This window comes from Trachemys scripta, chromosome 7, assembly GCF_013100865.1.
Source record: "Trachemys scripta elegans isolate TJP31775 chromosome 7, CAS_Tse_1.0, whole genome shotgun sequence".
Classification (NCBI taxonomy): Eukaryota; Metazoa; Chordata; order Testudines; family Emydidae; genus Trachemys; species Trachemys scripta.
This window is the reverse complement of record NC_048304.1, coordinates 116795142-116822578: the sequence shown is the minus strand read 5'-3', so window position 1 is coordinate 116822578 and position 27437 is coordinate 116795142. Positions and strand designations below refer to the sequence as shown.

The 27437-nt window shown below is 38.0% G+C and overlaps 1 protein-coding gene across 1 annotated transcript in view; it reads right to left on the bottom strand.

The window, feature by feature from the left end:
* Positions 1–10188: 10188 nt before the first annotated feature.
* The window catches only part of GPAM (glycerol-3-phosphate acyltransferase, mitochondrial), a gene marked incomplete at its 5' end in the record, with an annotated part of 38667 nt that continues 21418 nt past the window's right edge, over positions 10189–27437 (bottom strand). The window contains 10 exon segments of the mRNA XM_034775739.1: positions 10189–10740; positions 12638–12696; positions 12849–13038; positions 14186–14326; positions 19775–19852; positions 21357–21499; positions 22249–22513; positions 24192–24262; positions 25187–25302; positions 26395–26480. Coding sequence (XP_034631630.1) covers positions 10624–10740; positions 12638–12696; positions 12849–13038; positions 14186–14326; positions 19775–19852; positions 21357–21499; positions 22249–22513; positions 24192–24262; positions 25187–25302; positions 26395–26480 — 1266 coding nt within the window.

The following is a 27437-nucleotide window of genomic DNA, read 5'->3' as shown; positions in this document are numbered from 1 at the left end:
AGGGTATGAATGCCATTTCAGTTAGAATCGGTAAAAAAAAATCCAATTTTATTTTTGAAAATAATTTTGAATGAAATTATTTTGTTTAAATTTTTCATAGAACATACTGATTTTTTAAATGAAAAATTCAAAATGAAACATTGGTTCGTATTGAAATTTTTGTTTTCGTTTCGTTTTAAAAAATAACCATTAATTTAGTTTCTTTAGATCTGACTAAACCCTCCATCATGAAATTTGGAGTTTTAAAACCCGAAACAAACATTTTCTTTTCCTTTCAAAAATATTTGCCAGAAATTAAATAATAATGTTATTCCACCCGCTTTCCTAAAACTGCATTTTTGACAGAAAAATATTTAGATTTAAAAAAGTAATCGACCAGTCTTGATTTCAAATAAGTGAGTTTAGGTCCCCAAATTGCAATTCTAAATTGTTGGGTAACTAAAGCAAAGAGCTACAATAGAGAGACATGTATGTAACTAAAATGAGGAGCAGTTGGATAAATCATCATGACGATGCTGAGAGACTAACCCTATGGGAAGAAGGAAGAGAGGATTTAGCTGTGGGACCTGGAGGCTATAAATGGCAGGACAGAATGAGAACAGCAGAGTTCCTGATGATTAACTGTAATTAAGAGGGAATATTAACATTGAAAAGGCCTTTAAAGACTTCTGACTGGTAGTCCCCATCCTGCAGAGTAACATAGGAAGCTTGATTCCAGAAGGTGCCCAAGTACATTGCTACCATAATTAGGCATCAGCTAAATTTAGGGAAACACATACTAATATATCCAGAAGGCGAGGCTGCAAAAACTTTCCACAGACTACCACAAGCAAACTGCTTAGCTGAAAGAAAAAACTCACACCCAATGGCTTAGCAGCCCTTTCTCATTCCCATATGAATCCTGCACACACAAAGGCAGGAGAGTTAGCTCGGGTGTGGCTAGCACTACTCTTCTTGTTTGGGTGACTAGAAAAGGGATGAGAGGTGAATGTGCGGGGAATAAGGTGGGTCCTGTTAGTTTGAAAAACTAATTTGAACCTGTCAGGCATGACAGAGACGGGTCAATCACCAATGAAATCGATGCAGTTGTGACTCAACTGCTGCTTAACAATTTTTTGCTGAATACTATTTGTATTGCAGCAGCACCAGTGAGCTCCAGTCACGGATCAGGGGCCAGATTTTCAAAGGTAATTCGATGCCTAAAGATGCAGACAGATGCCAGGTGGGACTTTTAAATACGCCTAACTCCTAATGGGAGTTAGGTGCCTAGGTAACTTTGAAAATCCCACTAGGCATCTATCTGCATCTTTAACCACCTAAATACCTTTAGAAATCTGGCCTCGGAGGCCCCATTGTTCTAAGCACACTATGAACACAAAGGCAGTCCCTGCCTCCAAAGACCTGACTATATACACTAGCACTCCTCTGTTTAAGACTCAGTATACACCTATACCTTAAATGCTACAGCAGCACTGGGACAGGAGAGATTCTCCTGTCAGAGAAGGTAATCCATCTCCCCGAGAAGCATTAGTTGGGTTGACGGAAGAATTCTACATCCACCTGGCACTATCTACACCAGCAGGTAGATCAGCATAGATATAGCTCTCAGAGGTGTGGATTTTTCACACCCCTGGAGACCTAGCTATACTAGTGTAGACCAGGCCTCAAATCCAAGAATAGGAGAAAGAACATTTCAAAGCACTCACACCCGCTACACCTGGCATAAACGGCATTAACAAGCCAGCTGAAAAAAGGTTTATTTCTAAATTAGGAAGCAACGATCATTTAAAAATATCTTTAAAACTTCACACATGCATCAGAGAAAGCGTGTGCGCCTTTAAATGTCATGTCCCGATCTCCAGCTGTGCCTTGAAATGGTTTCTCTCCTTATTCTTGCACTTTATAAATACAGCTATTTTTGTTTCATTTTCATCCTTCCCTCTTTTCTGAACAATTAAGAGAGATTCAACCCCTTCCACCTCAAAGGGCGAATTTAATAATTCACTTACAAATGGCTATTGCCTGTCTATTAATAGATTGTAAATTCTTCAAAGCAGGGACAAAGCTGGCTACGGAATTTAGCCATAGAACTCCCACTAATTTTGATGAGATTTGCATAGCTAAATCCACTCATTCATGGGGGGGGGGGGGGAGGTTGAAAATCTTACCCATTGTCTTTTTATGATCTGTAAATTACCTAGAAGACTTTTGGGTACTGTTAATAAATCAAATGGCATTGGTGATATTTCCCCCACCTCTTACAGCATTCTGCTCTCTACACGTGGAAAGTGCTAAACATGATTATATACCTGGGAGTATAAAAAGTCTAAGGTGGTGTGGAAGAGGGTGATATTGTTTTCAGGTCCTGAAACTGGGATTTATCCCTATATTTATGGCTTGGATTGAGAGATGTTGCTCACCTTCTATCAGCGAGAATTCTTATCGATGGAATGGAGTCCTGGAGTTTCACTTTAAACAGATACCATGAGGTCATTCCTTTTCTTTCATTCTTTATGCTTGCTACAGAATGGCTGAATGCCTGGCTCAAAGAATTTATGCTAATAGGTAAATAAATGGTATTAGATGGGAAAATATTGATCACTGTATGCAGATGAGCCAAGTAACTAATACATCAGCTTTTTGGTACTCTCTGTGGCTTCATTCTAAAAGAGGGACTGCCTAAAGGTTTTTCTAAAGGGGACACGCCTGACTATTCAACGTCTGGCAAATATTTTGGAGCGCACGTCCAGCCAACCCTCAAACCTTCATAAACCACCCTTCTCTGGTGAAACAGCTACAAAAAGCTTATTGAACAATCTCAGCTTATCCTGATATTCTAGACTTGGTATCATTTAAAAATGAACGTCCTCCCCTGTTTAATGATCTTGTTCAGGGCCTTCCAAGAATGGCTTTTGAGAATCTTAAGAGATTGCAAAATAACTTATCGCAATTGGCATGGGAAAAGAAGGGAGAGAAAAATACCAGTGTCAAGTATCAGGGGGTAGCCGTGTTAGTCTGTATCTACAAAAACAACAAGGAGTCTGGTGGCACCTTAAAGACTAACAGATTTATTTGGGCATAAGCTTTCGTGAGTAAAAACCTCACTTCTTGTTGTTGTTTTAAAAATACCAGTGGAACTGTTACATCAAAAAAAAAAAAAAAGGCTAGTGAGAGTAAGAGTGTGTTTGACTGCATATTGTATTGGTACAAGAATGATAAACAACACTGGATCATTATAGAGCAGGTCTACACTATTGGAATAAGAAGAACAGGAGTACTTGTGGCACCTTAGAGACTAACAAATTTATTAGAGCATAAGCTTTCGTGGACTACAGCCCACTTCTTCGGATGCATATAGAATGGAACATATATTGAGGAGATATATATACACACATACAGAGAGCATAAACAGGTGGGAGTTGTCTTACCAACTCTGAGAGGCCAATTAAGAGAAAAAAAACTTTTGAAGTGATAATCAAGCTAGCCCAGTACAGACAGTTTGATAAGAAGTGTGAGAGTACTTACAAGGGGAGATAGAGTCAACCAGTGGGAGAACACTTTAACCTGTCTGGTCATTCAGTGACAGACCTGCGGTTGGCTATATTACAACAGAAAAACTTCAAAAACAGACTCCAAAGAGAGACTGCAGAGCTAGAATTGATATGCAAACTAGACACAATCAACTCCGGTTTGAATAAGGACTGGGAATGGCTGAGCCATTACAGACATTGACTCTATCTCCCCTTGTAAGTACTCTCACACTTATTATCAAACTGTCTGTACTGGGCTAGCTTGATTATCACTTCAAAAGTTTTTTTTCTCTTAATTAATTGGCCTCTCAGAGTTGGTAAGACAACTCCCACCTGTTTATGCTCTCTGTATGTGTGTATATATATCTCCTCAATATATGTTCCATTCTATATGCATCCGAAGAAGTGGGCTGTAGTCCACAAAAGCTTATGCTCTAATAAATTTGTTAGTCTCTAAGGTGCCACAAGTACTCCTGTTCTTCTTTTTGCGGATACAGACTAACACGGCTGTTACTCTGAAACCTGTCACTATTGGAATATATTCCTTATTTACCATAGTCTAATTACATTAGATCTAAATTTAGAAATCCATGTGAATTACACTAGCTCCTCTAGCCTTTCCCCAGCCCTGCTCCACTCAGGTACCCTGCTCAGCTCCCAGCGGCCAGGCCCTCCTCTCCCAGCAAGCTAGAGCGAGACTCTTTTTGAGCTCCTGGCCCACTGCCTTCTTATAAGGGCCAGCTGGGCCCAGATTGGGGCATGGCCCCAACTGTGGCTGTTTCCCCTTTCAGCCCAGACTTGCCACTTACCCCAGCAGCAGCCCTCTCGCAGCCTCAGCCCCTTCCCTGGGGCTGGTTTAACCCCTTCAGGGCCAGAGCAGGTGACCATCCCACTACAGAGACCATACGAAACAAAGGGTAAGGCACTGAGCTAGCTATCACTAACCCTGGCAGGTATCCCCATCTGCAAAATGCTACTGCTTTTTAATGCATTTAGATCTACAGGTAAAAATATGCTATCAGTATAAGTGCTATAATTATGTATGCAAACTACTTGTAGCAATTATACCGTTAGCATTTGCTTGAAATCATGCATTGTATGATTTTATTAAGATGATGTTAAAGAAAAAAAATAGTGAACAGAGTTTGAGCATAGAAGTTTCTGGTTATCAGGGAATAACATACAGATTATCGAGGGTGCAAAGTTTGGTTTAAGATAAAGTGGCATGAGGATTACATAATCTGCAATATCCCCAATTGAGGGTAAAAGGTTGATGGGTCAAAAAGTACAGACATTGAGATATGAGGGTATGAAGTTCATAAAGTGGCTATGTTCAGGTGTGGTATCTACACTCTGATTTTCTTTCTGCAACTTTCAGGAAAAGGGGACTTAGCTGACTACCTAGCTCAACCGCCTGCATAATGGAGGCCACAGAATGTCACCTACTAATTCATGCAAGGGAGAGGATTATTCTTCTCAAGACAGAAATTTCTCTCTTCTTGGGGAAGTTGCACATCTTTTCTGGTGAGCTGCCCCATCTCTGAAATAGGAATAGTACTTTGCCTAGCAAGTGAGAGGCCTAACTAATGTTTGTAAAGCAGTTTGAAGCAAATCTAAGTATCATTCAGATCAATGACTGAGATAGGGATCTTTAACCTATTAAAAGCCAAGGGCTACTGAAACAAGGTTTTGTATACAAGAGAACACCACAGGACTCAAATCAAAAGATCCTTTTAAATCAGCATGACAAGATTTTATTACAAGCAAAACTGAATTTTTGCTTAATTCAGATATAAAAGAGTTTAATCGAACATCTTGGGGTTTAAAAGATTGGGACGATGCAAGACATTTAAACAGAAAATAACCTCTATATAGGGTTATTACCGATAAACATTGTGTTTTATACAAGCCATTAACAATAATTGCATTTTAGTTTCCCACCTAAGCCTATTGTTCCCAATTAATTTCTTCTGCACCTCTCCTGCATGTGAATGTGTAGCTAGAGGCCTCTTACAAAATCAGGTGTGGATAAAAGTTTAATTGTTTTGCACTCAGAGTGAAAGAAACACCCTTTGGGTAAAAATCTGCTAGGTAGGTATATTACATTAAAGTCCTATTCAGGCTTATTCATGTATTGGCTGGGTGCTGGCAGTATTACCATAAAACAGCATAAAATATTAGTTTGTAAAACAGTTTGCAATTATCCCTATATAAAAGGCTGATCAGTAGGATCAGAATTGTGAGTCTAAACACAAGTTATGTCTACCTTGGCTAGCTTACCCAGGCTAGCTTGAATCCAGCTAACGTGGGTAACAATAGCAATAAAAACAGGGCCATGAGCGCTTCAGGGCAGGCTAGCAAGCTGAGTACATATCCAGGGTCCACACCAAGCTTATACTATCTGTGCTGCTGTGTCTTCACTGCTATCGTTATCTGCATTAGCTGGATTCAAGCCAGTTTGAGTAAGCTAGCCCATGCAGAAGTTTTACTATGTAGACATACTCTCAGACCAGTTTGGAGTGTGGCAGGGAAAGCAACAGACTCAACCTGTGTAGAAGTGTAGTGGCCAGTTTTGGTCAAGCAAGCAGAACTTACAGCCTCCAAAAGGGAGCAACAGAACTGTGAAACAGAGCCTTTGTGCACAGGGGAGAAAGAGACAAAATGGAAGCACTCTGCTCTGGCACACGATATGCAGCAGCAACTCAAGAGGATGCGTAGTCAACTCTGCAGCCTCTGAGACCATTCAGCTCCTGTACACACCCCCACTACAGAAGAAAGAGGCCCCCTCATCTATGATCCAATTCAGCAACCAACCATCAACCCTTCTCCCACTGCTCCAGCATAAGTCCCATCACCAACCCCAACTTGAGGTCTCTTGTTCTAACCCACATTCCACAAGCCTTTGTAGAAAATGGTGGGTCATGGGATGCTTGACTTTTAAGGGTCATGGACCAAAAAAAAGTTGAACCACTAGCTTTAGGTAAAAGTTTTATTCTTATTTTAAGCCGCTTCAACCATTCCTACAGAGCAACTGGCTACTTCAACATAATATGATGTAAATACACCTACAGCAAAAACCCAAGGTGAGCTGCATGTATATCAGGTCTATCCAGCCTAATGCCCCATTCTGATGATTGCTAGTACCTGCTGTTTCAGAGGAAGAAATCCTGCAGTAGGCAGCTAGGGAATAATCAGTGCCCAGGATGAAGATTAGTAATTTATATTAGGAATCTCCCCAGTCCCCCATTCAAAGTGCTAAGTACATTCGTTTCCATTAACTCACAATACTTATAAAAGCAGACTTCCATATGTTTAACTTAAGAAAATATTTGGTGGGGAAAGAAGTTATATAGAGAATTGTTTATTTTATCACTTTTTTAAATCTTCAAAAAGTTGTTCAGTGTCATGCTAGCACAAAAAGCATTTTAATTTGTTTATTAAAATAAAACTACAGTATGTCTCTGTGCTTCTTATAACAGATACAGTGTTACATGTAACAGGCAAAGAAATGTGGTGTTAGTTTCAAAGGAGTATAGGCAGGACTCACAAATACAGACACACAAGTAGCTATATTTTACAGCACCTTACAAGAGAAACAAGGTGGGTGAGGTAATATCTTTTATTGGGCCAACTTCTGTTGGTGAGAGACACAAGCTTTCGAGTTACACAGAGCTCTTCTTCAGTCTGGGAAAGGTACTCAATGTCACAGCTAAATACAAGATTGAACATGTGCTAACTGCTTGTGCTAACCTAAGAGATCATTCAAGATGTAGTGGTCAGTTAACACCCCTCTAGTCATAAGACAAAAAGGGGGAGTTATTGGGTTACAGATTGTTGTAATAAACCATAAATCTAGTGTATTTAATAAGAATGATTTGTAGCATCTACACTACACCAACAGAATTTGGTCCAGTAAAAGATATTACCTCACCCAATTTACCTCTCTAATGCCCTAGGACTGACACTGCATAGCATCTTGCAAGATAATTTTGGTTTTAAATAGTATGATTCTGATACTCCTTTACAGAGCAGATAATTAGTTAATGCTCAAATGCACTTTTGAGCTAAACATATTAGAATAATGCCCATACTATCAAAGACAAGAGATATATGCTTATTATGCAGTCATTGGTAGAGATTAAATACGCTAACAAACATATAGACCCGGGGAGAGGGGAAGGGTGGGGAGGGGGGAGAAGAGGAGGTGGGGCTCTACACTTCAACCAACAAATAAAGTTCACAGGACATTATGTGGAAAGATTTGTTATGTTTATACTTTATTGATAGACCCTAATCCTGCAAAGACTTAAGCACCTGAGTAACTATGCTCATGTGAGTAAAGTGATTTGTGTGAATAAGTCTTTAAAGTATTGTGACATTTCAGGTACAAACGCTTATTTATATTGATAAAAAATTATGAACTCGGAATCCTTTCTATATATTAGCCAAGGAGGCTTCAGAGTTTAAAGACTCTAAAGGCCCATATCCAGTGTAAAAATTCTGTAGTGTTACAGTCAGTCAAATTTTTAATCTATGCATTATTTTCAGGGAAAAGTATAACCATTGTATGCCCTAACTTCACATGCCTATAGACGGACATATACACATCCACTGCAGAAAGCAAAAACCTCCTGTGTCAGCACATTCATAATACATCATTCCCCCATATGCTGACGTTTTCAAATTGCAGCTTTTTACGGGTTTTAAAAGCATATTCCCCCTCTCTTTACTGTAGGTATTACTATTTATTCACAGACATGTTATCTCACCCACTCACCACTTTATACGAAGTGGAATTTTAATAATCGAATCCAGAAATCATCTTTAATTGTGACACCTAGCAGTTACATCCTGGTGACCACACTGGTCCCTACACCCCATATCTAGCTAAATTAGGCAGAACATTTTCATTAAAATTAGTCAAGTTTCAACTGCTTCATGTTGCTTTTTTTTTTTCTCCATTTAGTTAGCACGCAGTCTTTAGTATAGTATACACTTCAGATTTACTGAAATGCAGTAAACTGTGAGAAGTTATTTATTTACAAGCACCTCGTCTGTTTGACCTTAAATGGAAGCCAACAGCTAAGCAGAGACTATATCTGGTTAACCAATAGTGCATATTAACTAGGGTGAGATGAACCTGTACTGTAAGCAGCTGGTCGATTTTCCTAAGAAGGGGTATATTTCAGCTACTATCCTGACGAATAAAGCAGACGTACATAAAAAAAAAAGCAATTTTATGGTCAGCTTTCATCTATAAATCAATGCAACTTCGTTTCAGAATTTCTTCTTTTAAAATGTTTTAAAAAACCTGTTTAGTGACAGAAAACATGCATAATAGTTCCTCTCACAAAAGAGAAGCGATAATACTAACAAACCATACTCTGAAATTTTCAATATTAATAGCGTTTAATCAGTAGATTTATAGAACTTTTTAATTAACAAATGTGCAGTAAAAACAACTTACTCCTAAAGCGGATTCAAACTGCGTGCAGCAGTTCTATGCTGGAGTGATTGTGCAATGCATTTGTCATTCAAGTGAGCTTTTCCCATTATTACAGATGATTAAATTAAACCACACATTTTGTAACCATAGTGCTTGTTTTACCTGCAAGGGCAGGATGGAGGAGTTAAATGAAACAGTACACTGATTGAAATATTTGATTTCTCTCGTTAAAAAAAAAAAAAAAAAAAAAAAAAAAAAAGGGGCAATCCAAAAGAGAACCCACATTTCACCAACAAACCAGCTCCACACATTCCATAGATTTATTGCTTCAGCTAGCATCAGCTGAGTGAGACTGCACTGCAGAATTAGGGCTTGTAGTCCGATCTGCACCCATGGGGAGTCATGAAGTCCACGTGGGCACAGAGGACCAATCCCAAGGATACGATTGAAAGATCAGGGGCCTATTTTATTTATTTATTTTAAAGATAGAACCCCCAATATTAATTTAAAATTCCCAATTGGAACAAAACCAAAGATGAAACATTACCACATTGTTCTGTTTCCAGAGGTCAAAGCAATTTAAAACTGCTCACTTTGTAACTCAGCAATAGAAAACAGAATGGGAACATACTTTTCTTTAGTTTAAAAGGTATTAGAGAGTTCAGTTCCACAAGATTGCAGTGTTATTGCTGAAAATTTTAGAGCCAAAATTAAAGTAACTTCACAAAATAAAATGCCAGCCATCAGGTAACAGCACTGGGGGAAAAATCCTTCTGGTTTGCGAGCTACCCCTAAAATTCTCTGTTTAAAACAAAAGACTGTCACTGTATTAGCTAAACAACTTTTTTTTATTAGATACAAAATTTAAGTGGCTAGAATACATTCATGTTTTAGGCAAATTAATTCCTTATTTCTAGTAAGGGTAAGGGACAGCAAGCCCTAATAAAATTGTGCTATCACATTCTACCGTGACAACAGTGTTTAGCGCAATTTACCATTGCATTATGCAGTCACTAGTTTGCTACGCAATTGATTGTTATTCCCATTAAGATTTTGGCATTTATTCTAGATGCTAACAATTATGAAAAACTATGGCTTTTTCCATAAAGTATACACTGTCCGTGCATATCTTTATAAACCATTTATTTTAAACAATAAACCAGACAGGAAGGGGATGACAAATTTTCTGAAGTAACAGCTTTCACGTTACACTTTTTTTTTTTTTTTGTCATAAGCAGTGTTTCCACTCAATTCAAGATCTCAGGGCTACCTATAAATCACTATCTGCATTTGTGCACCTGTCACAGTCATTAGTCTTTAAAAGTAATTATGTAAAATATAACACTGATAAAATGTCAGTTTTCATTTTAAATCTAGTTTTACATTTTTTTTTCTGCAAACATGACTGATTGCTTGCATCCAAAAGTGTCACCTGTTGTATTACTGTATTATCACAGGATTGGGACCATCAGAAATCCATAAATACATGCATAAGAAGGCACTGTCTTCCAGTGGTTCAAGTCAGATAAGGCCTTACCAAACAAACAAGGGCACCTTATACTCTGAAGGACTAGCAAATGCCCTCAAGCTTTGACACAAATCTTAGAACTTGTCTTCGCCTCCCTGGCAAAAGGTACTAAACATGGTCTACAGTACAATGAAGCTCAGGATGAATTCCAGTAGTTTTTGCCGGTTGCGCTGAGGTAGGAAAGTACTGCTCAGTTCCAAAAAAGTCTCTCTCTTTTGTTTTGTCTCCTTGAAAACCTAAAGGGAAGGATGAAGACATGCCTCTTCATTAAAATCTTCAAGCAGAGTCACTTATTTGTAATGAATAATGTACAGCAGTTTATGATCTATTCTAACTAAGACCTTGGGTCTACAATAAATATTCAAGCATTGAAACCCCGCGGTTGTTGAAAGTTATAACAGGTGGAAGTCAAAAGGCTAGAGTTAGTCATCTCTAGAATCCCTTCTTCACTCTAGTACATCATACACCATAAGGACATTATTCCATGCAAATCCTGAAGAGAATTCTGTTTGCTGTGATTTCATGCATGTGATAAAGAACAAATGACTGCTTACTAGAACCAACTGTAAAGATTTTTCTTTCTTTCTAGTCATCAGGGATGACACTCTTTTTAGATATCTTAAGAATCCAGGTATTGTTGGGATTTTAAGTAGCATGGAGGAGGAAAGAGTGATTATTCCAGAGATACAAGCTGTAATTTGGAAGAGAGGTCCGAAAAGACCAATCTTGTGTGGGGAGATTCTTTACAAGCTTATTCTTAAGCACAGAAACATTAACATTTGTTAATGGAAACAGAAGTGTTCAAAATGATGAGATGATTCAACAGCAAATGACAAATGGTCAGCTTTTAGTTAACACAACAGGACTACTTGTATCCATCTGCATACATCAGATATATGAAAAACTACATGAAAAAGTATGCCGTGTATGATAATCAGACAAATAATAATAGGAAACAATGTGATTAAAGAAAAATAAAAAGAACTCAAACTTTGCAATGTTTACTTTCAAAAACAAGAATCAGAATTAAATATTATGAGCAGATGCAAGTAACAGATGTCAGCTAGTTCCACTACCCTAGCAGCCCGGTATATTAGAATAAATATGCTGCATTTGATAAATGCATTTTTAAGTCAGCATCCCAAAGTGCCTTTAACAAACTGTAGAAATTTGCCTTCATTCTAATAGCCAGCTTAGTACTTCAGAAGTCATGGCCAAAGAACTGAAAGGGATTCAGTAACCTCAGCCAGAAATATTCTTTGCTTTGTCCCTTTCGACATAAAAAAGGCAATATTCAGTATGATCTTAATTTTTTTAAAGCTGTATGACATTGAGGGGTACAATTAAAAACAAACAATCAATCAAGGTGCTAGTGATAGTATGGAAACTCCAGCTTCATCTAGTTATGTCAGGGAGGATCTCTATCTTCATGGTATCTCCTGACATTTCAGGTTCACTGGGACAATGCTGCTATTGCTGTCTGGAATACAGTTATTTAGGAATGGCAGAAGAGCTCTCTCAGTCACTGTGACAGTCCTGGAGAGCCGGCATCTGGCAGGGTCTTTCTGTGCATTCAGGATTTAGATGGAATGTTAATTTTATGGCTGTTAGTTCAGGCAAAATCTGCTGGAGGGCTCGGAAAGTGATGGAAAACAATGAGCCAAAATCTGTTGACTAATATTTCTGTAAGTTTTTAATACTACGGGGAAGTGCTTAATTACTATTGTGCTATGTATGTCAGTAAAGAGACATACAAAGACAGCTAGCCTTCCCTCCTTCCCCCTGAGCACACTGAGGAGTGGTATCGTCACAGTCCAATACAGCAGTACTCGACCTATAGAGAAAGTAGCTGGCATCCTGCCATACTAGTCAATTTCTCTTAGCAGTAGGACGTGCAAAAGCAGAAGTGCAACATTATACTTCCTCTGCAGCCCTAAACTTCAAAGACAGGTAAACACTTACAAAGCACAAGAGGAAGACCTATGCAGAAGCATTTGCTTGAAAAACATTAGCAAAGGCTGATATTGCACAGCATTCATGCACTACCCAAAGTTTGCCTTTGAGTCACTCACATTAAAAGGGCCCCAACAGTTTCAACTGAAGAGGAGAAACCTTTGATTACAAAACACTTACCCCAATATCCTTAAAGACCTTCACTGCATTTTTCACAAGACAATAGGTGGCACTCTCAGCTGTGCGGAGGGGGGAGGAGGGGGGGGGGAGAAATAAACAAACACACATTTCAGGTCAAATATAAGACACTGGTACTAGGAAAAATGAGAGTTATGCATCAATAACTGAAATATTGGCTCCGTTTTATCCAGAGCCACACTGCTTGACGTACCATACACTGCAACGCTCTTCTCTGTCCTGGTTATTAGGTACTTGTGTAACTTATGAAGGTATTCTGTTTCTGACACAGGACCACTGAAGTTGTGCATAAAGATGGCAGCTGAGCTGTAGGCCTCAAGTAAAGGCCCCAGTAACCTTTGCAGGAAGGTGATGTACTGCTGGTGTTCTTGGGATTGGTTCACCTAAATTAGGGCAGCAGAAATGAAAGTGAATGAAGCTTGCAGAAGTGAAAGATGGACAGGTACACAGTAAAAGCCAAAACACCGGATACAGACAATCACTTGGGAGAACAGGAGGAGGGGCACAAATTACAACAGTGCATTATTATAGCAAAGCCAAAAGTGGTCTGATGTATGAAAAACTGCTCTACAAATCACACTTTCACTAGTTTTTCCCCAGGACATTAACAGTGTAGCATCTTTTTTCACCACTTTAAAAGGTCATGATGCTTTGCAATAAATAGCACAATCGCAGTTCATTCTTTCACAGAGATGAGCACCAGTTTCCAAATGAGTATTTAACAAACCCAAAACAAGTGTCACCACTATAAAAACAAGCAAACAAAGAAACCAAACAAACCAAGGACAAAACTGGCAATTTGTTTTCCAAGAAGAAACAATATAATTGAACTTCTAGCAAGGAAACTATAGACTATGTACACTACCTCGATATAACGCGACCCGATATAACACGAATTCGGATATAAGGCGGTAAAGCAGTGCTCCGGGGGGGCAGGGCTGCGCACTCCGGTGGATCAAAGCAAGTTCAATATAATGCGGTTTCACCTATAACGCGGTAAGATTTTTTGGCTCCCGAGGACAGCATTATATCGAGATAGAGGTGTAGTAGCTTTTTGTATCAAGAAATCTTATCTTCTGACATGTCTTGGGTCACAAATTAAAAATGTACAGACATGCACAAATATAAAACACTGTACACAAAGAACAATACACCACATTTGACTCAGAAAAATATGCACTAGCAGTATATGCCCACCTTGGGTACACGGTTATTAATAATACAGTACAAACTTTAGGACCCTGTAGGATACTAAAGCCTGTACTAGTTTTCACCATAATGGCCATTCCACCCTAGTTATGTAGACTTTGCCAGCAGACTATTTGAAGTTTCCTCACAGAGCTGGTCTTTTTCAAGGGGGAGAGAGGGGAAGGATGATTTACTGATTGTAGCAGACTATTGCAGACTTTAATGCTGGGAATGATCAGAAAAAGAAATCTTATTATTTTCCCCAACTGAACTTGTAAACTAAGATTTACTTAACTTTAATATAACAGGCCTGACTATTACTGTTAGGCCTATATACAGTACCTTCAGGTAGCAATCCCTCTGTTCTTCTCCAAAGTCACTGTCTTCATCCTCCTCATCACTTCTCCAAGACAAGGGTTCAGGAAGCTTTTTACTCCACTGCTGCTCTGTAAGGCTAGGGCTAATATCCTCCTGATCATCTTGCTTAAATCAGAAGTTGGGTGAAGGGGGGGGGAGAAAAAGGTAACTATTCAGAAAAACAAATCCAGGTGACAACCAGCACTATATTTTAATCTCAGGTGACCTGATATCACAGTTTAGTGATTTACCAGGACTTAACACGCTGGCGCTCACAATGAGGATGAGCTGGCCAAGACCCAATCCACACAAGACTGAAGTAAGTGGACAGAAACAAATCAGAAGAATTGGTAAAGGTTGTTTCTTCTCCCTTGACTGGGAAAGTTTTCCCATCACATGAAAGAGAGGGGCTGAAGTTGGAGAGTCTTACTGGATCCTCACTCAGGACTGGAACTTCAGGAGGCAGCAGATGTCAAGAGAACATTTTCTTCACCTGTGTTTCTCTAGGAGGTAGGACTTTATATTTTGGATGTGGATTTCACTACAACTCAAGGATGGATTACTCAATTTGCTTTACATGGTGCTATACTTGAAGACCAATTGAAAATGTCAAGCTAGTACAGAATTCAGCAGCAGGTTTGTTAAGTGCTACTTCTCTCTTGTAATCATGTGCTTGTTGCATTTGTCTCCATACTCTCTGCATTGGTTGAAAATTCAAAGAGTGGGTTTTAATCTAAAAAGCTCTAAATGATTTGGTCTGAATCCCTGAGATACCACTTCTCTCCTAGTGTTGTATCAGATCAGCTGAGCTACCTTAGTTAACGTCACTCAGTTTAACTTAGGAGGGGACTGCTGACAATGCATTTACAGAGAAGTGTCCCTCACTCAAACTCACTTCCCCATTTGCAGTAAGAGGCTCTGAGTCTGACCATCAGAACATGATGCAAAATGTGTGTTTCCTCAGGCTTTTGAGAGGGGCATATGTTAGCGAGAGTGTCAATGAGGTGGCGTTTATTCTGCCATCATGAAGGGCTTAGGAGAGTTCATTTGTCTCTGGCTTATTTTCTTGTAAAATTTGTTAATGTTTGCAGTATGCATGTGCCCATGGGAAAGGATAGAGTCATGTTTAGAAATCTCAAAATGGCAAAGAAAGCACGCACAAAAATTGTATATATGCTACATCAGCTACCATAAGAAAGACACTGAAGTTTACAGTTAGATAATTTCTGACAACATAGGTTTCATCTGGAAGTGCTGTAGCATAATTCCATCTTCTACTTGATCTCATTTCCAGGCCTGTATCACTCTGAATGTCTTACATTTTCAGTAAGAGGAATGTATCATTCTCCAATGAGTATTTTATCCGCTCTGGGGAGGTCGTCCTGGTTGAATAAGGGGGTTTATTTTTATATTCCTGTTATTTTTTTCAAGTTCTCTTTGTGGCTGAAATGAACTGCAGTGGCTAAGGTTTCAACATATTGAACCCTTAACTGAGTTAGCTGCATATGTAGAAACATTAATTTTACTTAATTGGGGATAGACAGCATTTGACTAGAGGTTGACTCTTGTATGTCACAGACAGGGAAATATCTACCTACAACAGGAAGGGTATTCAGTTTCTTTTCAGACTAGAAAGAGAGAAGGAAGCAATAAAACCTGACCATGACACTGAAGCTAGGTCTACACTACCCGCCTGAATCGGCGGGTAGAAATCGACTTCTAGGGGATCGAATTATCGCGTCTCGTTGGGATGCGACAATCGATCCCCGAATTGACGCTCTTACTCCACCAGCGGAGGTGGGAGTAAGCGCCGTCGACAGGAAGCCGCGGAGGTCGATTTTGCCACCGTCCTTACAGCGGGGTAAGTCGGCTGCGATACGTCGAATTCAGCCACGCTATTCGCATAGCTGAATTTGCATATCTTAAATCGACCTTCCCCCTGTAGTGAAGACCTGCCCTAAGAGTCTATTATTGCCACTGGGCTTGGCACTTTACAAAGACCTGTGCAAATACTTAGGGGCTTGTGTGGGATCAACATAATATCAATATAATTAAGAAGGAGACTATGGTCTTACAAAATGGATTAAAGGCATGAGAGTGCGTTAAGGTCAGACCAAGTTAACTAGGACTGAAAGAGTTTCAAGACAAGATTGGCGATGGTCAGGATCAGATAGCGTAGAAGTATCTGTAGGAGGAATTCATTTGGTATACCGAGAAACCCATCTCACCAAAAAGGAATTCTACCAAGCTGACACTCCCTATGCAGGTGCGTAAAGAACTAACCTGCAACAGAGAAGCGACAAGGCTCTATACATTATACCTGTTTAGACAGTGATTTACTATTATCACATGGAGACTGAGATGTGCCAGAAATGCTCCATCTAACAGATCAATGTATTGAGGTAGGAGCCATTTTGGAGAAATGTTCCAAAAGGGACAAACTGTTGGTAAAATATGTATCTTCAGAAGGATTATCATCAGTCAGAGAGAGGGTTTATATATTACAAAAGCTCTCTCAAATCTTGATGAAAATAATCAAGGATGTGACAGTTTAGGATTCTGAACATTGCTGTGTTAGATTCAAAGAAGGGGCTTGCAAAGAAGTCAAGTGACAATTCTGTTCAGTAATCAGGCAGGTAGCATGGCTGACAAGTTGAAGTGAAAATATGACTGACTGAGAAGAAGCCACCCTTAACTAGGAAAGATTATTAAAAAAAGGGGACGGACACAAATTGACATCTGACATCAGCTTTACTAGTCTGATGAACAAAATCACTGTAGTAGTAATAGAGTAAATTAGAAATTATTACATGTCCTCAGAAGCATGAAGCCCTAGAAATTTCAAGTAGATGCTCAAAAGTAAAAGGGGACTTGAGTCTCATTGACTCACAATCACACATGGGTAAGAAACATAGTAGAGAATTGCTTCAAGATCTCATGAATGCGAAGCAGCTGGACTAAGACTCTACAAGAATTCTTATGCTGAGAGATGTGACTAAAATGAGATTAATCCTATTCCTGCCTGGTAGGATTCAAACACTAGCATAACAGAGACTGAGTACAAAGTGTTCACCTTCATGCCATCCATGGGAGAGAGACAGACGGGTCTTTGTAGAAAATGAAGTAATCCAATCTTACTGTAATTGAGGATTTTATTTTAAATCAAGTAACAAAGTTAATGATAAAAGAAAAATGGATTAAAGAGATACGACGTGTTAGGCGAGTTTCAGCTCATCATGTTCAATAGAAGAGGACAGTGGAGTCAAAGGGAAAAAGAGAAACCATGAAAAGCTAAGGATGGCAAAATAAAGTTCAAACTAACATGGCAGTCAGATAGACCTAAATGTACAGGTATCAGCTGTAAAGAAATAAACTGGAAAAAACAAACATAAAAATAAGTTGATGCAGAAGCCAGAGACAACCGACAGGCTTCTGTTGATCACAGATATAGGTTTCCCAGAGGTTAAGTTGGAAAAGTACCAAGACAATATACCCCAACTGTCCTAAACAGGGAAATGGTGATTATTCCCCCCAGTTTGCCACTAATAATGTATACTTTTTAATTGCATTAAACATGAAGTCCCTAGTTGTTCTCTTTCGCCTGTTATATAGAAGATATCTACACTGTGTAATGGACTTGCTGTGTCTCTCAGGGAAAAAACAGACTAGATAGTCCTCAGGATTACACAGAGAAATGAGTTAGAAGGATGCAAGGTGCAGCAAATGGGATTGATAGGATAGACAGCATCAAAAAAAGAGAAAACATTAGTATATACACAATTGACATGAGCAGTGGTACAGCCTGGAGACAATACTTGAAATAAATCTTACAGAAAGTGATGGTGAGATAGTATTGGGAAAACTGTAGAGTATCTGAGAGATTAAGAAATAATCCTGTTAGTCTGAACTGAATGGGTAAACGGACTAAGGTAGAACAACCCAACCTAATAGTTCTGGTCATGGAAAGTACCTGAAAATGAGTAAGGTATTTAAAATTTCAGCTAAGGCAGTAACAGAATCACGCAAGCCTGTGCAGAAGAAATAGGAAATAACAATATCATTTGATTTCTTAGTATCAGAGGATAGGATGGTGTTTTGTTCATCTGGCATTCAGATACCACAATGGAGGGGCCTAATATAAAAACCAAGACAGACCATGTCTTGGTACTTATGAGTGTCATGACTGTAAGGAAGTTTTACACAGCAAATAGATATGGATAAAAACACGCTGAGAAATCAGATATAAGACAATCAAGTCAAGAGAAGACAGACAAGCATTATATATGACTTGTAAGCCACTTCTATCCCAGTTATTGATGGTAATGACAGGATGGGAGACAGACGATATAGGTTTATAACAAAGCCCCTAAAACAAGACACATGCTTTGAGAGGCAAAGACATAACAGACATTTATGCCATTATACACACCTATTTTTTTTTCCTGGAGCCTGGAACATTAAGTAAATAAGAATAGGATTCAGAGGACAAGAAATGCTTCATGTAGAGACTTCATTGTAATACATGATTATATGCCAACATTTTATGTATAAATGTAGGTAACACATCCAGAAAACAAGAGAGTTTTAGAGCCAGAAAAATCTGTCTCCAGAAAACAGGTGAAGTGAATTCTACCTATGTAACTACACATTAAAAGGGGAACTTGGGATACCACAAGAGGTGCAATGGAGTGGAGCTGAACAAGGGTCATCAAAGCACAGGATGTGGATCTAGTTTCCCCTTCAAACAGGAGAACTAAAAGAAGGAAGCAGCCAAGTATATTTAACCATCTTATTTTTTCCTCTACTTTATAATTGATAATCGTCATGGAGCTGTGGTATGATTCTGACATGGAAAAAACGCAACACGATACATTAATCTTTTACTCACCTATCAAAAAAATATTGTGTTAAGAAAAATATTGTGTTAAGAAATTCCCTGATGGACACAAATCATGGACACAATTTCTGGAAGACAGAAATTATTGCCTCCATGCTTAGTCCAGCCATGCTGCATTTGCTGCAGCACCGTAGAACATGGGAAGTAAAGATACCTTGACACTGCAATACCCCAATCCCTGAGACCACCAGGAGATCCTGGAGCAAACTAGAGCTGCCTTATGACTGCATCACCTGTGGATTCCCACATATCAGGGGAATCCCCAGTTACCCCTGGTCCCTTTGAGCTGCTGTACCAGAGCAAAGGGACCATACGGGAGCTAAGGATGACCTGTGTTACGTAGTGATTGAAATTTACAAGGACTTCAATATTAAACTGTATCACCACAGCCCACTTTAAGAGTTGGTGTAATCATCATAAGCAGCACTAGCTTTATTAGGATCCTGGTCCCATATATGTGATCATCCATAACATCAAAAAGTGATTCTGCCAAAATACCTTGTGCTTTAAAATAAAAGAATAAAGACATTTCAGTTTAGGATTTCCTTAGTCGTTATGCACTTCAAGTGAAAAAGTGCCAGTTTAGGTACTTGGAATGAGGCATATAGTTAGTGAGAAGCAAAAGGATTCCATGACTGCAGGCAAAGTGGAGAACAAAAAAAATTTAATCATCTTACCTCTGCCACCAAAAGAATGCCATATTGTATGAACCTTTCGACTGCCTCATGGCAAACTTGGTATAACATCTGACAAGGCTTAACAAAAATAAAAAAAGTTAAAAAGTTAATCCTTTATAAATTGTTTTTCCCTAGTCAACCAGCATATTTTTTTAGACACAACAATGTCCCTTTTAAGCAAGTTCCTCAATTCTTATCAATGCTCCCACTCCATTAGTGCATGTTTTATTCTTTTCTCGCCCTCATGTACACTTCACAAAAAAAAATCATGAATGGGAGGTTTAAAATTAGACTGGACAAAGCATTTGAGATATGGAAAAATCTTTCACTGGCAAGGAGCTGGACCAGGTGACCTAACAGAACTTTTACATCTTATTACTATTATTTTGTTAACATGAATAAATGCTAATTATTGAGCAGTTTGGAACAAAAACTCCATTAATATCAAAGCTGCAGACCTATTCCACAAATTCTCCTAAAGTTTAAAGAAACTTAGACTCAAAACTGCCCTACTTCTCAGTGGTTATAATCTGGTGGGGAATGTCCACCAGATTAAGAAAAAACAAAATCATTAACCTCCAAGGCAGAATAAGGAGCATAAATTTGTTTATCAGCTCTATTCCTCAAACTGCACTGCACCCAGACAAGAAATCAAACATAATTTATGCTCCATTCAAACAATAAGAAAGGAAGAGGGGGCTGGGAAACTGCAGCAAAGTTTCCCAATATCAGAACTAAATCTATAAGAGGAGGAAATGTATTTCTAAGATTCTAAGTGGACACTTACTGAAAACAGCAGGAAACACATTATCTTTTAACAACAACAAAAACAATCAGTGTATTTATAAAGTTAAAACAGTGGTATCTGCAACTGTTCCTTTATTGGTTTACATTTGAATAAGGCATGTCAAGTCATGGGTAAGATCGCTGATAAATATTTGATGATGTGCAGTAGGACGACTGAGGTATTCTATAACTTGGGAAAATGCCTTTAAAATCTGGAGACCTGATTTCGATTTGATTCCAGTCACACATGCAAAGAGTTTGGTAGTCTTGATTTCACAGTTTAAGTTTGTTTAGAACAAAGTCACTGTATATTCTGGCAGGCAGTCTCTTTGCAGGAGAGGCCTAGTACTAGAATAGCAGAAATATTCCAAGCTCATAGCCAGTACTATCAGTTTCTCACTTGCATGAGCAACAGGTATTCACTACATACATAGCAAACATCTAAACCATATCATGAGCACCATGTTGATTGATGTCGTCTCCCCTGGCTCAGAAAATCTCAGATAATGAATTGACTTGTCAAGCTCACATCATTCATGTTATTTGTCTAGAAATGGTTTCAAGTGAGCTAGACTAATTCAACTACATAATTGAAAAGTAGAAACATTTTGACCCTCAGCCATGCTATGGATCCAATAAGTTTTTATTTAAAGTAAATATATGAAGACCGAACAACTACATTAGAAACAGAGTGCAGATAAAAAACAAAAAATCCATTCTATTTAGAACAACGAAGACAGACACTAACAGAATGGAGTTGAAGTTATGGACAAGTACTATGATAAACTTCACCTACCAAGGATATAGCACCTTCATTGGAAAGCAGGTGGCACAAGCTGGCGGCTTTGCGGACCAGTTGTTCTTGGCTAATCAGGTTGGGAGAAACGCCATTGATGCCATTTCTATACCTTTTACTCTGCACTGCATGAAGACTGCAGGCTAGCGCAGAAATGTAAATACAAGGGTGGTTAGTTTTCCTACAGAGCTTTTTGATAAGAGAGACTTAGGTTTATTAACAGGAGAGTTATACAAGCTTAAAAACTGACAACCATTACACATATAACTGAAACCTATCAATTGACAAAAGCAAAATCATCCCATATACATGAACTACAATGGTGCACAACTGAAGGAAACAGATTTTAAAAGCTACTAAAAAATAAAAGATTATACCACTGTGTGTAAAAGTTAAATAATGAAACTCTGAACTGTGATTCTGATCCAACCATTAACAAGAATTAAAAACAGTCACGATATATCCTACCCCGGAACAAAAGACAGAAGAGGAAGTCACTATCGCATTAGTGATCAGTTAATGTAAAACTAAAGCAAAATCTTATTAAAATTTTCAAGATTGGAACATCTGCCATGCTGGATCAGATCACTGGTCCATAAAGTTAGGTCCCTGTTTCTGGCAGTGGCCAATACACGGAGACTGCCAAGAAAAATGGAAAAAAAAAAAAAAAACCACCACTGCATTCATTCAGCTATTTGTTTAATGGTGAATATGGGGTAAAGGACAGGTGGAATAATTTTCTGACCCCAGATAACTTAATTGTTTGGAAATTGGTTATTTCTGTGCAGGTTTTACTTCATATATTCCTTTTGGGGGAGAAAGGATTTAAAAAAATAATAATAATAAAGTCTTCATACAAACAAATTTCCTCCTGCTAAAAACTAGTACATACCAATAATGGCCTCTTTGATGAAGACGTGCAGTACACCATTGCTGTAGAAGTTGAGTTCAAAGACAGCGGGAATAGTTGTGCTGGGAGTGATGAAGAACTCATTGTTTTGGCTGGTGTTTGTGATATTTACACAGTTCCCCAACAGGTGGATGGCATGCATGACAACATCTTCAGAATTTCCTGAAAATCCCAAGTCAAAGTCACGGGCCAAGACCTCCTCCTTCATAGAGAAGAAGTCTTCCACCAGCTTGGAAAGGTCAATTCCCTGAAGAAGCAGAGTCACAAGATTAAATAATGTAACCCTAACCCAAGAGAAAATGTTAAGAGGACAGGTTAAGCTTATTTGCAATCTCCAAACACAGTAAATAAGTCAAATGCATAATTAATTTGTAATAACCCAAAGCACCACTTATCACATAAACAAATGTTTTCTTCCAAAGCAGACTTGGCCAAAGAAATCCATGACTGTGCCACCTCCAACTGGACTGCTGCAAAATGCTTTACATGGGGCTATACCTTAAAACCACCCAGAAACTACAGCTAGTCCAAGGTGTGACTGCTTTGTTTGCTTAATAGTGCATCTCACAGCCTATAAAGCACTAGCAGGGTCAAAACCTGTGTACTTTAGAAATCTCATCTCCCTCACCTGCCATTGTATCATATGATCACCTGAGATATTTTTGCTAACAGACCTATTGTTTAATTGATAGGAGGCTCGAGGAAGAACATTTTTTCAACTTTGGAACTTGCTTCCCTTCTCAGTTTACCATAAGCCATATTTGCTGAGCTTCAGATCCTGTTGCAAAGCACATCTGTTCTCCCAAATTCTCTCTATAGGAAAATGGAATGATTGGATTGAACTGGAAAGTGATAGTACCCTAGTTTGGGGGGAGTCTATATTTTGACCATTTCTTCTAATTTGTATGTTTTATTTTAATTTCTGAACATGTACCTAGATCTCTGGATTGGTGCGGTGATGAGGGATTTTAAATAAAATGGAAAAGAGTGTAGCAATGAATACTTGTATCTTTCTTTAAGAGCCACACATTAAAATTCAGTTACACATTAGTATCATTCCATCACAAATTATGACTGAAAATTTTATTTGAAAAACATAATAGGTCAGCAATCTGTCCTGCTAGAACTGATTTGAAATAACAGTTAAAAAACAAAACACAAAACCACCCAGTAGCAATAAAAAGGAACAAAATTTTTGCTTTTAAAACTCACCAGTAAGTCCTGAAATTAACATGGGATGACAGTTTTTATTTTATTTTATTTTATTTTTTTTTAATTTTAGGAAAAGGTTCCTTTTTTTCCCCCAATGACAACTAGGATTGGAAGGACTTGATTTCTATCAGGAAAAGTCGGTAAACAGATTTCATCATACATATGCAAGCTGACAAAAATATTTACATTGATAATCAAAATTTATGGATAGGCAAGGAAAGAAAAATGCTGCTTGAGAACTTATTAGAGTTTGATTTAAGGATATTTACTTTGTATATTTTGACATGAATGTTGACAATTTGTGTTTTAATGGTTATGTTTTACCTTTTTGAATCTCAGCATCTACTGTCATTAAATAATTAGTCTTACCCCGCCCCATTAACACGTCATAATTTTCCACAACTGAAAATTTTGATTAAAAAAAAAAAAAAAAAAACTTAAACATGCTTTTAAAAATCATCAATATTATCTGTCAAAATTATAAAAAAAATAAAAATTGAATTCTACCAAGCTTAATGATAACTGAAAGCAAAGTAGCACAATATCTTTAAGTACCCACCATTAACTGGAACACCTATTATAATAAGCTAGCTGAAATCTCTTTCAAATATTATTTCAATGTAATATTGAAGTGCCCACTTTTCTCACCACTGGAATTTTGCAATTCTGCATGAAGGTAGCATATGGCTATTTCAGCAGCAATATAGCCTTACCTTCCTGTGTCGGTAGAGCAGCAAACAGGCAACTATGTGTGTTGACATCACAGCACATGACTTGTTAGCAGCTAGAAGCAAACAAAACAAAGTTATGCTGACCTGTTAAGCATCTGAAATGCTTAACAAGTCATTAATATGGCATAAAATGACAGTAGCACGAATCAACTAATAATTATAGTTGGCCCTTACACATTTCTATAGGGCTTTACATTTTCAACAAGCTGTAGTGTACCTTAAGGGACTAATCAAAGAGCAAAAAGCCAGGAACTCTAGAGTTCCAACCTACCCAGTCACTAACTTGCCATGTGGCCTTTGGCAAGTCACCCCAACTCTCAGTACCTCATTTTCTTCATGTGTAACATGGGGTGATTACACATACCTAGCTAGCGAAAGTGCTGGGATGACTGCTCAATGTTTTGTAGTACTTTAGAAATGTAAAACATGAACTGACCGAAGTGGTTTTAATTAATAGGTATGAGTGAAGAAGTCTATCTCAAACATTTGCTAAAATACATAACTACGTACCATTATCTATAGCTATATCTTTGTTCACATATCAGATCTGGTGCCTAAGCTGCATATTATAGAACCTACAAAACCGGACAATGGCTGGATAAGCAGATACACAAACTCAAGTAATTCTTTAAAGAAATGGTGATTTCAACAGCTCTACCTCTGGGGGCAATTTCCTACTTATTGCCAAAAGAAATATAAATGCACAACAGTTGACGCAAACACTTATAGCAAGTCAGCAGCATCCCAGGATACAGATCTAAAGAACGTAAATGTATCAAAGCAAATGAAATAAGAATGCCATAGAGAGACAATTTCCTTTAAAAAGGGATGAGATTTTAAGTGTTTAAGAAAACAAAATTCTTACCTGAAAAGAAATCACCCTCAGCCTAGTAAAAATGCTATCAAATCGTAAATTAGTTAATGCAGTCAGAGGACCAAGATATACAGTCAATACATATGATTGATTCTATACTTACTGAACAATATATGCTCAGCCAAGTTGGCTATCAACTGTCTTCTAAAGGGCTCATTGGATAAATCCCAGGAATCACCCAGTGTAGCCTCCGTAACTTCATCCACAACATCATTAGGCCTGAAGATAGCATAAAAATAACATACGGTGTGAAAACATGCAAGTCTTGTCAAACTGTAACCTACATTATCATCATTTACATACATTAAATGAACTATAATGCACAAATAAAATCAGACATTCTAACAAGGATACAAAAACGTCTTTAAGCATTACAAGTCCTACAAAGTTCCCATTAACTACTTTTCTCAACATATTCCAGACTCTTTCTTCATGTTATAACACATATTCCTAGACCTTTTAAGAAAAGCAACACAGAGTATTCACTTTGTTCTTTGGCTATTCAGACTTCTCCATTACATCAGACATATCCCACAACCCTTTCCTTTAATGAATACAAGCAACAAAAAAACATATAATGCAAACCTTTTTAGAATAGAGTTTTCAGTCCAGCTGTTTTGCATATCAAAGCAAGGGTATGACATGGCATGACAATGCTTTAAAGACAAATGACTTACTCAACTTCTCTTTACAGGAACCAATTAGTACCACACAGGCTTAGATAAGCCATGCAAATTACTCAAATTAAATATAAAATAGTCTAAAATTCAGGAATATCTCCACAACACAGTTTTGCATTTTGAGCAAAAGTAATTAACAGACAGGAGCTCACTGACAATAGCACTGTCAATCACTGTATTGTGCTGAATCAGACATCGTTAGTGAGTGAATGAATGTGCGCCTTTCATCTTAGAGTAATTAGAAATAATATCTGAATTATGTGAGAGATTTAAATAAAGATACGTTTTAAAATGTGTCATTTTCTTTCCTTGTACGCTCCTATAGAATTAAAATTTATTTAAACCAATTAAGTTCATTTTAAATTATTCTAAAACTATACAGAACTTAACAGAGAATGATAGCATTCCTATAGTTTATTTGAACAGGAGTTCTACAGCAGGGATATATTCTTCAATTTATTAGAATTGTATAGGATAATTTAAAAATCCTAGAGTAAAATTTTTGTGTTTGTGTTCTATTTTATAGTATTTTTCCATAAGGGTTACATGGGAAACAATTTCATTATTCGTAAGGACATAATATATATTAATCCAAAAATACTACCAAAAAGGTTCCAGAAAAACATCCTACCGTGAAGGAAGTATAGCTGGTAACAGAGCTTGCTCCAAAGATAGCATGGCGGGCATAGGTTTTTGACTTTGGCTGTCTAGGTATTCCTGTAAATATAATACTTATTTGTACATTTTCCCATTCATTGTAGCATCCAACAGCTAATTTTGCTATCTTATTTGTACCAATCAAAAAAAAAAAAAAAAAAGCAACCATGAAAGAGTAAGTACCAAAAAAAAACCCAAGGTGAGATCGTGGAAAGATCACTACAGTTTGGTGGTTCTGTCTGGAGTTGGCATCAGGTAGAGGAGAACCTTTCCCTCTGAATAGAATTCTGAGTTTGGGGAAAATACTGCAATTAAAAAAAAAAACACCACACACACAAGGGAAAGATTCCCTTGCACCTCTTTGGCAGAAACTGCCTTGGGGATGGATCTTGCACCATTAAAGTGAATGGGAGTTTTTCCATTGATTTGAATGGGAGCAATATCAAGTCCCCAGTGGAGGAGCAGCATATGGATGACATTAACGGTCTTATAATGCCCTCCTCACAGACTCTAGCATACAGGGCATCCCCACAGATGAACGCCACTACAGAAATTCTGGCAGTGACAAACTACAGGCAATGATGGGGAGACTGCTGTAAATTAGACTTCCCAGAATCCAGGCAGCAGGAAGGTGTCTAGAAAAAAAAAAAAAAACACCTTTGCCCCCCGTCCACTTGGCTGTATCTTCTGTGCTGTGTTTCTCAGGAGGTACAGCACATGACTGGACCTCAAGAATTCTATGCTTTTAACAAATAACTAAAACTTCTGTCTTTAAAGGTTATCACTTAAGTTACTCTGACTTCAGGACATTATGTTCTTCTGGTTCCTATAAAGACTGGTTCGGCAAAAATATTTACCTTCAAACAAAGCTACTTAAATAATTAGGGGCAAATTTTCACAGACAGCTCTCTACTCAGCTTACACCGCATGCTCACAAATGCCTTACAGTAGTATATGTATATTACATCAACATTATTTCCATTATCAAACTCAATCTCAGCAAAAAGATATTCAATT